Source organism: Notamacropus eugenii, chromosome 5, assembly GCF_028372415.1.
Source record: "Notamacropus eugenii isolate mMacEug1 chromosome 5, mMacEug1.pri_v2, whole genome shotgun sequence".
Taxonomy (NCBI): Eukaryota; Metazoa; Chordata; class Mammalia; order Diprotodontia; family Macropodidae; genus Notamacropus; species Notamacropus eugenii.
In genome coordinates this window covers 421,362,115-421,374,323 of record NC_092876.1, presented here as the reverse complement: position 1 = coordinate 421,374,323, position 12,209 = coordinate 421,362,115, and the positions used below count along the sequence as shown (strand labels likewise).

The window sequence follows — 12,209 nt, the reverse complement described above, 5'->3', positions numbered from 1 at the left end:
TTCTGATTTTTTTTTCCTGTTTACCTTTTATGCTTCTCTTGAGTGTAGTATTTGAAGTCAAAAATTCTACTTAGCCCTGGTCTTTTCATCAGGAATGCTTGAAAGTCTTCAATTTCATTGAATATTCATTTCCCCCATCCTCCAAAGGATTATACTCAGTTTTGCAGGGTAGATGATTCTTGTTTGTAACCCTACCTCTGTTGTCTCCTAAAATATCATATTAAAATCCCTCTAATCCTTTAATGTCAAAACTATTAAATCTTGTGGTATTCTGACTGTGGTTCCACAATATCTGAATTGTTTCTTTCTGGCTGCTTACAATATCTTCTCTTTGACCTGGGAGCTCTGGAATTTGGCTACTGGATCTATTTTCTAGGTCACTTGTTTTTCCAATGAGATATTTCACATTTTCTTCTCTTTTTTCATTCTTTTGATTTTGTTTAATTGTTTATTAATGTCTCATAAAGTCATTCACTTCTATTTGTGTAATTATAATTTTTTTAGGAATTACTTTCTTTAGTGAGATTTTTGGATCTCCTTTTCCATTTGGAAAATTCTACATTTGAAGGAGTTCTTCTCTTCAGTGAATTTTTGTATAACTTTTTCCATTTGGCTAATTCTACCTTTCAAGGCATTCTTCTTCTCATTGAATTTTGTACCCCTTTTTACCATTTGGTTTATTCTGTTTTTTAAGATATTATTTCCTGCAGTATTTTTTTCTTTACTAAGCTGTTAACTTTGTTTCATGATTTTCTTGCATCACTCTTCCTTCTCTTCTCAATTTCCCCCTAACTCTCTTACTTGACTTTTAAAATCTTTTTTGACCTCTTCTATGGCCTGAGACCAATTTATGTTTCTTTGAGGTTTTGGATATAGCAGTTTTGACTCTGTGGTCTTCTGAGTGTGTATTTTGATTTTTTTGTCAACATGGAAGTTTTTTGTAGTCAGTGGGGTTTTTTTCTGATGTTTCCTTATTTTCCAGTCTATTTCTTGATTTTTAACTATATACTAAAGTGGAGATCTGCTTCTGGGGTGGAGGGCAAACTTTCCCAAGCTTCAGGATTTTTGTGCTGCTGTTTTCAAAGCAAGTTCTGGCCTCTGGAGGCTTTCTGTTCTTCAAAGATGGTATGATCTAGGCATAGATGTGTTTACACTTTTCCTGGATGGTGCTCAGCTCTGTGAGTGACTACAAGCACACTTTTCTTTTTGCCCTGCAACTGAGACCAGGGTCCCAGTTCCTTTGTGGTCACAAGCTCTGATGTGTTAGTGCTCTTCCTCTTTCTGAGATTTAAACCCAAGAATGTGACCCAGATCCAACTTTGGGTAATGCCGCAGAGTCCTGCCCCAGTTGCCAGCCAAGTGACTCCTTTAATCTCCTTCTGTTCAGTTTTTTTACTCTCTGTGGGCTGAGAGCTCCAGAAAAAGTCACTGCTGGTGCTAATTCAGTTGCCCTCAAGGTCTGTTTCTGATTTTCTGGGGCTCAGTCTGAACTGGTACAGCCTACAATGGACTATGCTCTACTCTCATTCTAGAATGACAGATCTTTCCTCTTTACCTTCTAAGTTGTCTTGGGCTGGAAAATTGTTTAACCCCTTCTTTTTGTGGGCTCTGCTGTTCCAGTATTTGTTTTTGAGGCATTATTTTAAAGGCATTTGGAGGGAAATTTGAGAAAGCTCAGGTGATTCCCTGCCTTTCCTCTACTATCTTCCCTCTGCTCTTTAGATTCCTTGAAATGTAGTTTCTAGGCTCTTCTTTTTTCGCGCATGATGTTCAGATAACAAAGTCATTCTTAATTTTTTTAAATCTCCAACCTGTTTTCCAGATCAGTTGTTTTTGCTATGGGCTAATGTGCATTTTCTATTATTTTTCAGGTTTTTGACTTCAAATTAATATTTCTTCTTGTTTTGTTGAGTCATTAGCTTCCAATGATCTACTCTGGCAATTTTTTGCCTGGCCAAAGTTTTGTATCTTTCTGCCAAGCAAGTAATTCTCTTTCTTATTGTTTCTTCTATACTTCTCATTTCATTTATAAAATCATATTATCTCCTTTTTAAAGTCTTCTTTAATCTCTTCTAGGAGTTCCTGATAAATTCGTACTTGAACTGTTTTTATTCCAGACTTTTCTTGTAGATCTTTTGGAATTATTCATTTTTCAAATGGGTTTGTGTCATAAGTATCCCAGTCAATAGCTTTTTTATGATGTGATTCTTTTCATTGTTTGCTGATTCTTTTTTTTTTTATTTAACTTTTAACATTCATTTTCACAAAATTTTGGGTTACAAATTTTCTCCCCTTTTATCCCCTACCCCGCCCAAACCCAAGCATTCTAATTGTCCCTGTGACCAATCTGCTCTCTCTTCTATCATCCCTCTCTGCCCTTGTCTCCATCTTCTCTTTTGTCCTGTAGGGCCAGATAGCTTTCTTTACCCCTTTACCTGTATTTCTTATTTCCTAGTGGTAAGAACATTACAGTTGATCCTAACACTTTGAGTTCCAACTTCTTTAGCTCCCTCCCTCTCCACCCCTTCCCTTTGGAAGGCAAGCAATTCAATATAGGCCAAATCTGTGTAGTTTTGCAAATGACTTCCATAATAGTTGTGTTGTATAGGACTGACTATATTTCCCTCCATCCTATCCTGTCCCCCATGACTTCTATTCTCTTTTGATCCTATCCCTCCCCATGAGTGTCGACCTCGAATTGCATTCTCCTCCCCATGCCCTCCCTTCTATCATCCCCCCCACCCTGCTTGTCCCCTTGTCCCCCACTTTCCTGTATTGTGAGATAGGTTTTCCTACCAAAATGAGTGTGCATTTTATTCTTTCCTTTAGTGGAATGTGATGAGAGTAGACTTCATGTTTTTCTCTCACCTCCCCTCTTTATCCCTCCACTAATGAGTCTTTTGCTTGCCTCTTTTATGAGAGATAATTTGCCCCATTCAATTCCTCCCTTTCTCCTCCCAATATATTTCTCTCTCACTGCTTGATTTCATTTTTTTTTTAAGATATGATCCCATCCTCTTCAATTCACTCTGTGCACTCTGTCTCTATGTATGTGTGCGTGTGTGCATGTGTGTGTGTGTACTCCCACCCAGTACCCAGATACTGAAATGTTTCAAGAGTTACAAATATTGTCTTTCCATGTAGGAATGTAAACAGTTCAACTTTAGTAAGTCCCTTATGACTTCTCTTTGCTGTTCACCTTTTCATGGTTCTCTTTATTCTTGTGTTTGAAAGTCAAATTTTCTTTTCAGCTCTGGTCTTTTCATCAAGAATACTTGAAAATCCTCTATTTCATTGAAAGACCATTTTTTACCCTCAAGTATTATACTCAGTTTTGCTGGGTAGGTGATTCTTGGTTTTAGTCCTAGTTCCTTTGACTTCTGGAATATCCTATTCCATGCCCTTCGATCCCTTAATGTAGAGGCTGCTAGATCTGCTGTTATCCTGATTGTATTTCCACAATACTTGAATTGTTTCTTTCTAGCTGCTTGCAATATTTTCTCCTTGACCTGGGAACTCTGGAATTTGGCCACAATGTTCCTAGGAGTTTCTCTTTTTGGATCTCTTTCATGCGGTGTTCTGTGGATTCCTTGAATATTTATTTTGCCCTCTGGTTCTAGAATCTCAGGGCAGTTTTCCTTGATAATTTCATGAAAGATGATGTCTAGGCTCTTCTTTTGATCATGGCTTTCAGGTAGTCCCAAAACTTTTAAATTGTCTCTCCTGAATCTATTATCCAGGTCAGTTGTTTTTCCAATGAGATATTTCACATTATCTTCCATTTTTCCACTCCTCTCTTTGTTCTGTGATATCATGCTTTCTCACAAAGTCCTTAGCCTCCATCTGTGCCATTCTAGTTTTGAAAGAACTATTTTCTTCAGTGAGCTTTTGAATCTCCTTTTCCATTTGGCTAATTCTGCTTTTGAAAGCATTCTTCTCCTCATTGGCTTTTTGAACCTCTTTTGCCAATTGAGTTAGGCTAGTTTACAAGGTGTTAATTTCTTCAACATTTTTTTGGTTCTCCTTTAGCAGGGAGCTGATCTGCTTTTCATGCTTTTCTTTCATCTCTCTCATTTCTCTTCCCAGTTTTTCCTCCACCTCTCTAACTTGACTTTCAAAATTTTTTTTGAGCTCTTCCATGGCCTGAGCCCATTGGGTGGGCTGGGACACAGAAGCCTTGATTTTTGTGTCTTTGCCTGATGGTAAGCATTGTTCTTCCTCATCAGAAAGGAAGGGAGGAAATGTCTGTTCTCCAAAAAAGTAGCCTTCAATAGTCTTATTTCTTTTCCCTTTTCTGGGCATTTTCCCAGCCAGTGACTTGACCTCTGAATATTCTCCTCACACCCACCTCGCCTCCTAGTCCTCCCAGCCAGCGTTTGGGGACTGAGATTCAAATGATGCTTCCAGCCTTAGGGCTTTTGGCGGGAGCAGGGCTGCTATTCAGTGTGAGAATTAAGTTCAGGTGCTGAGGTTGAGGCAGGGCCGCCTCTCAGGCTCAATTCCCTCAGGGGTTTATGCACAGACCTTCCACAATGGATCCAGGCTCCTGCCCCCTTGGGGAGCCCCAGTTTGCAGCCGCCTCTCAGCTTCTACCTCCCGGAGGGGCCCGAATCATGGGGGCACCCCACCCCCCTCTCGACCCGCCAAAGAGACTCTCTCACTGACCTCTGTTACCTGTGGGCAGAGGGACTTGTGCAGCCGCTGGAGATCCCGTCCCTGAAGCCTGCTCGGGTCTGTTTCTCTTGGTGCCGTGGCTGCAGCAGGTCTGGGCTGGGCTGGGCTCCGTGTCTGCAGCACGACGGACTTTTTACGAGAGGTTTGCAGGTCCCTCTGTGGGTGGAGGGACCTGCGTGGCCGCTGGAGATCCCATCCCCGAAGCCCGCTCGGATCTTTTCCTCTCGGTGCCGCGGCCGCTGCAGAGCTGCCCTCAGCTCCCAGTCCCGGCGCCCAGTCCGCAGCACGAAGGACCCCCCGCGAGAGGTTTGCAGGTCCCTCCGGAACAGAAATCTCCCTTGCTCCAATATTCCGTGGCCTCTGGGTGCAGAATTCACCGTGATTTACTCCCCTGTAGCCATTCTGTGGGTTGTGGGTTCGGAGCTATGTGTATGTGCGTCTTTCTACTCCGCCATCTTGGCTCCGCCCCCCCTTGTTTGCTGATTCTTTTAGCTTACCTCCTGATTTCAAACAATGTTAGTTAGATCCAGGATCTGAAAACTTTTGGAGGAAAAGCCAGGATTTGTCTTGTTGCTGCTTTCTTGGAGTATTTCGTTGTTTCAGGTTCTTAGGGACAGCTCAGACTGAAGATCTGCAAGTTTTCTGTGCTTCCAAAGTGGTCCGATTCAGGCAAAGTGTGCTACCTCCTTGGTCTGTACCCTTTAAGTCTCTTTCCTTGGTTTTAATCTGAGCACAGTAGATTTCCGGACTCAGCCATTATGAGCCAGTTGGGAAACTCTCATGAATCTGAGGCAAAGAACTACAGGCTCTTCTTTGTTCCAGGGTTGCTACTCTGGGATTCAGACTGGGCAAGAAGATGAACCTGAGACCTTGATCCATTCTATGAGTCAGTATCACACTTCTGCTATTGTTTGTGAATTTATTCCTCTCAGTCTAGGGCCTGTTTCTGCTCCCTACGCAAAAATAAGAATGCTGGGCAAAGGTCCACCTTCAAGCTATAACTTGGAAGTGGATAAAAATGACAAACTTCCAGCTAGTACCTATTCTCCTACTCTGCAATACCCCAGTGTGGATCTGGGACCCCTTCATACCCTAGTCTACAGACTATCCCTGGGCACTGCAGTGTTTTGCATACTCTTGGATGGACCCAGGTCTCAATGTCAATTGACTTCTCAGTCAGTATCCTGTAGTCTGTATGCTATATTGACCTGGGTTATAAATGTGACTTACTGGGACTTTTCTTGAATTTCCCTATTGTGACTTGGTCTGGTGCATTTTCTAGGTCTGTTTCCAGGAGATTTTTTGGTTGTGTTTTACACAAAGTGTGTGTGGAGAGGGTTCAATGTGCACTTTCCATGTATTCCCATATTTTGGTTCCACCCCACTTCTTAATTATCTTCAGTCTAGTTTCCATCTGACCTCCTCATTCAAACAAAATTGTTCTCTTCAAAGTTATTAATGATTCTTAATTGCCAGATCTAATGGCCTTTCCTCAGTCTTCATCTCTCTTCACCTCTCTTCAACCTTTAACACTGTTGATTCCTTTTTACTTTGATACTGTATTTTTTCTAGGATGTGTGTGTGTGTGTGTGTGTGTGTGTGTGTGTGTGTGTGTGTGTGTGTATGTATGGTTGATAAATCTTTCCTGGTTTTCTTCCCCTGAACTTTCTTCAGTGTGGATCATCATCCAGGTCATGTCTGCTAACTGAAGGTGTTCTTGGACCCTCTTCTCTCTATATGCTCTTTCACTTAGTCATCTCATCACCTCTATTCTAATGACCCTCATATTTGCTTATCAGTCCTAAACTTTCTGTTTACCCCAGTTTCTCATCTTCAGCTGCTTTTTGGAAACCTTAAAGGTCCTGTAGACATCTTATACTCAACATGTCTAAAACTGACCTCATTATTTTTCCCCCAAATCTTTACCATTTCATAACTTTCCTATAAGTGTTGAAGGTACCACCATTCTCCTAGTGACCTACATTCACAATCCAAGTGTCATCCTCCCCTCCCCATTCTTACAAAACACATTTTCATGTAAGTTATTCTGTGAAAGAACATACACACATACACTCCAAGAAATATAAAGAAAAGGTATCTTTGATCTTCATTCTGGTTCTACCAGTTCTTTCTCTGGAGCTGGATAGCACCTTTCATCATACAGAATTTTCTTGCATCATGGTACTGCTGAAAATTGCTAAGTTATTCATGATGAGTCATCATATAATATTGTTGTTACTGCATACATTGTTCTCCTGGTTCTGCTCATTTCACTTTGCATCAGTTCATGTAAGTCTTTTCAGATTTTTATGAGAGCATCCTGCTCATCATTTCTTAAAGCATGTTAGTATTCCATAACAATTATATACAATAGCTTATTTAGCCAATCCCCAATTAATGGATATTCCTTCAATTTCCAGTTCTTTGCCACCACTCAAAAAGGTGCTATAAATATTTGTATACACAATGATCCTTTTCCTTTTTGTTTTTTATCTCTTTGGGATACAGACCTAGTAGTGGTATTGCTAGATCAAAGGGTATGCATGGGTGCCCTTTGGGCACAGTTCCAAATTGCTCTCCAGAATGGTTGAATCAGTATACAATTTCACCAATAGTACATTAGTATTTTAATTTTCCCACATCCCTTCTAACCTTTATCATTTTCCTTTTCTGCCATATTAACCCATCTGATAAGCATGACTTGTTTTGGAGAAGCTTGAGGGAGAGCTCAGATGAGTTCCTGTCTTTATTCTGCCATCTTGACTCAGCCTCCCCTACAATCTAACCAAGTCTTTTGATGTCTGTGGCATATCTTACAGATACCATTTTCTATCCTCTAATGCTGCCACCACTTTGTTGCAGGACTTTGTTACCCTACATCTAGGTCATTATAATAGCCTGATGGTTGATCTCCCTATCACAAGTCTCTCACCTCAGTCCATTCTCCACTCAGATGTTAAACTAGTTTTCCTGAAGTGTAAATGTGTCCATATCACTCCCATGCTCAATAAACTCCAATGGTTCTCGATAACTTGCAAGATGAAATATAAAATCCTCTGTTTAGCATTCAAAGCACTTCAGAACTTTCTCCATCTCTCTCCCCCTTTCTTATTTTCTTACATCTTTTACCCACCCACCCACTCTGTGATCCAATGATATTTGAACTGCTTGATGTTACTCAAACAAGATACTCCTTTCCCAGACTCTAGGAATTTTCACTTGCTGTCTCACATGCCTGGAATACTCTCTTCCCTCATCTCCACATCTTAGCTTCCCTGGTTTCCTTCAAATCCTAGATAAAATTTCACCTTCTACAGGAAGCCTTTCCAGATCCCACTTAAGTCTAGTGACTTCCCTCTGCTGATTATTTCCAATTTTTTGTTTATACATCTTGTCCATACATAGTTGTTTGCACATAGTCTTCCCCCGGTAAGTCTGTGATCTCCTTGAGAGCAGAGAGTAACTTTTTGCTTTACTTTGTATCTGTAGCATTTACCATAGTAGGTTCTTATAAGGGTTGATTGACTGGCTGACTAAATTAACTGTTTAGAATTGTAATAAGAAATTACTCAGTTGTTTCAATTTTTCAGCTGCTATTTTAATCAAAATCTCTTTTAGTCATTCTTTGACTATAAAACAGTCATTCTCCACAGTGACAGAAGCATTGTGGTAAAATCATCTAAAATTATTATTTTAATACCTTTCAACAAACACCGTCTGATTCATTTTGAAGTGTCTCAAGGCTTCTTAAAACACAATTTGAGGAAGAAAATAGAAATGATATGTATCAATCATATCACGAGTCTGAAAATTAGTTTTAATGAGTTCATTCATGAAACAATTTGAGATCATTGAGTGAAAGAAGCTACATTTGTACATTTTATTACTGAAATAAGGCACTTTTTATAGATTGCAGTCATTCTACTATCCTTCTGAGGTTTTCAAGAAGGAACAAAGTGATTTTTTTCCAGTTTCCAATAAGAAAGTTTTATACACCAGAAAATTTCAAAATGCCAAAGCTTGGTAAAAGTATGCTTAGCATGAATCTTCTACCATTAGAAAACTTCAAATATAAAAAAATTAGTTCACTTCCTGTATACTTGAGCCAGATCATAGTTTTATAGATAAGCACTATAATTGGATGTATCTATTCAGACTACAATCAGAAATAAATTAAACATTATACATTTTATATTGGTAACATCACAATTTATTGCTCTAATTAATTTTTAGATTTTCTGTGAACTTGTTCTGTATCAAATTAATCAAATATAACAATCCCTACTTAAATCAAAGGTCACTAAAGGAACATGTCAGAAGAATCTTATGAAAATCTTATTTAAAAGTATTCCTATGAACTACATATTGAACTTCTTGACTTATATTCAGATTTGCTTTACTACAAATCTTTATTATTTCAATAGATTTGTTTTCTCAGCAGTGTGGGCAATGTTTCTCAACGAAGTATATAGCCCTATTTCTATATCTCTTTGCTGTGTTTTGGTGGGCACTTTCTGGATTTCTTGATGCTGATTAGTTACCAGAAAAAATATGGATTTTCCATTGATTTTCATCCTCTTCTACATAATGATCTCCATTTTTTTCAGTCATGCATTTCTATGAAAATATACTTTACAATGATAGTAATAATGAAAACAACAATATTAATAATAGCCTACATTTATATAGCACTTAAAGGTTTACACGGTTCTTCACAATTGTTATCATAATTTATCCTCACAAAAATTCTGGGAAGTAGGTACTATTATTGTTCCCATTTTATAGATGACAAAAATGAGGCAGATAGGTTAAGAGTTGCCCATGGTCACACAGCTAGTAAATATCTGCAAATGGATTTGAATTCATCTTCCTGCCTCTAGATCCTGTGCTCACCCACTGTGCCACCTAGCTCTTCATTGGTAAGATATTGTAGTCTATTTTGCCAGTTATATACTTGGAGTGAACCATAAATTGAATTCTTCAGAGACTATTATATTCTATAACTTGAAACCAGAATATTGTCAGAAGAATACTGATATTAGAAATATGTCTTTATTTCAGAAACATGCTTGGAGTCACTAAAAACACTAAGATTTCCCAAAGGTAATTCAGTTTTTCTCTTCCTTTTCAGTTACAGGTGAAATTAATTATTCATCTGCATGTTTGTCTAAGAGGTATGCCATGAAAGATTAGGCCTATGGGATTTCCATCCAGTCACAACTTATGGTGTCAAAAATATATAGTTTTCAACTGCTTTGCTTTCCTAATGCAAACTCATGAGTGTTTATGGATCTCATTTCAGAGGCTCTGCAGTGATCTGCGCTTGATGAACTCAGCATATCATCTACAAACATGAGCTTCTACGGGACCTTACCAACTATGAATCCCTCTTTCTTTTGGAATCTATATGGGATGTCTTCCATAATAGTAATGAATACTTTTGGAGAATATGTCCTAGATGATTCTAAATCTAGATGTTAATAATGAAAGGATCATTGAACAAAGTTCTCTTCATTGATATAGTTTTCAAAGAATTTTTTATGATTATGATACACATTGGAGAAAACTTTAAAGCAAACTTGTATTCAAGGGAATCAAATGGAAACCAAAAGAATTCAATTAAAAAAGGAATTGCTATCAATGTACATATGAACATTATTTTCTTACAGATTATAACACATTAAGTATATTAGTGGTAAAAAGTAAATGATCATAAGAAATTAATGATTTTAAAATCTCTCTTAAATTGTAGCCAACTAGCAATACATAAACACATCCATACACATAATTTTCTCTGCTCCAAAATCAACAAACAAGATTTGAAATTATGACTACATGATTTTCCTCTATTTTTTCATTCTTTGAACCAAATAAATACCTTGTATTTGTTTGGTGTTGTATATATCTTGCTAATTATCTTTATAAAGTTCTGTTTCCTTTCAATATTTATTCCATTCATCTCTATCAAAATTCTGGAAGGAGAGAAGTTCTTAGAACTATACTTGACCAAGTTCTTCCAATTCATTGTTAGAAAAAAAATTTGAGAGATTTTAAACAAAGTATGCACCCCGGGAATTTTTCAAGAAGAAACATATTTGATTTCACCAGATATAAAGAAAGAATCAGTTTTTTTCCTAACTTACAGCTTTTTTTTTTTTTAGGTCACTGTCAAATATCAATAATTAGTAGCCTCAAAGAAGGTAGAATGATTTAATTCAATAAACATTTAGTAAGTACCTGCTATCTGCATGACACTATATGAGAGGCTGGAGCCACAAAGACAAAAGTGATAGTTTCTACTCCCCAAGAACTTACATTCTACAGATTCCTACCCTTTTATAATTTGGAGAATTAGTCTGCAAAGTTAAAATTTTAGATTCCAAGGTAATCAGGCATTATTCTGTTGTAACAAAATTGTTCTGAGTTCCCTTTCTCTTTGCTCTTCTTCCCTGTATTTCATTTCAAGTTTTTGTTTTTCTGGGTCTATACAATAAAATGTACAATCTGAACTTCTTCGGATTTCTTCAAACTGACTAAAATCAGCCACATACTTTCCATTTTTGGAGAGAGATACCACAGGAACAAATTCAAAACCCCAGTAGATCTCTTCTGGGATATAAGATGTTCGACTCTGGCAGACAGCACTAGTGGACTCCACTGTGGCATTGAGGAGGACCACCAATTCAAACTCCTTTTCTTTCAGATTTTGTGATGTCAGATCTCTCAGAGGACTTGTCTCATCCAGTACATGATAAAATGTCATAGGTAGAATGAGGAAGGGACTTTCAGAAGAGGAATCCACGTGAAACTTGACAGTTGCTTGGTTGAGTAGTATCATTTCCCCTTCTTTGGTAAGGTGAGTCTTGAGAAGCTTGCCAGAAAGCTGGCATTGGATCAACAGACTTTTCCTCATGTTGGCCACTTGAATCACCAGGCATAGCTTCCCATTATGCTTGGTAATGACAGCACAATGGCTAAACTTAATGGTCTCAGCCCGTTTTTTAGGTCTTGCAATTTTGGCCAGGAAAGTGCCAGTAATAAAGATTTCAATTAAGGTTGTTATAACCAGTTGAGTAACCAGCAAAAAAATAGCATGAGGACACTCTTCAGTGATGAAACGGGCACCATATCCAATAGTAGTCTGGGACTCAAGAGAAAAGAGAAATGCTCCAGTTAAGGAGTTGACTTTCATAATGCAGGCTGTTTGATTTGGGGAATGTTCACTCTGTTCCAAGTCCCCGTGAATGAATGCAATCACGTAGTAAATGACTCCAAACAGGAACCAGGTCACCACAAAAGTGGCAGCAAATAGGGAGAGTTTGTATCTCCACTTCATGTCTATAACTGTTGTCCATAAGTCTTGAAGGTAAAGTAAGTAGATACCATCAACTTTGTCAATCCTCACGTTGCTGTGTCCATTTTTTGACATGACCCTAGGTCTCTTTGTCTTGAGTTCAGAATTAGTTGTGTGATTCACAAGAGGTGTGCTTGACATGTTGATGTGAATGGCTTCCATTCCACTTTGCTATCTCCTA

At 38.3% G+C, this 12,209-nt stretch overlaps 1 protein-coding gene across 7 annotated transcripts in view; it reads right to left on the bottom strand.

Moving 5' to 3' along the window:
* Positions 1–8,470: 8,470 nt before the first annotated feature.
* Positions 8,471–12,209, bottom strand: part of KCNJ15 (potassium inwardly rectifying channel subfamily J member 15) — a 41,333-nt gene continuing 37,594 nt past the window's right edge. For all 7 annotated transcript variants that reach the window (XM_072614985.1, XM_072614986.1, XM_072614987.1 and 4 more), the window contains one exon: positions 8,471–12,206. In XM_072614985.1, the coding sequence (XP_072471086.1) occupies positions 11,063–12,190 (1,128 nt within the window). In that variant the 5' untranslated portion in view covers positions 12,191–12,206 and the 3' untranslated portion in view covers positions 8,471–11,062. The remainder of the gene's footprint in view (positions 12,207–12,209) is intronic.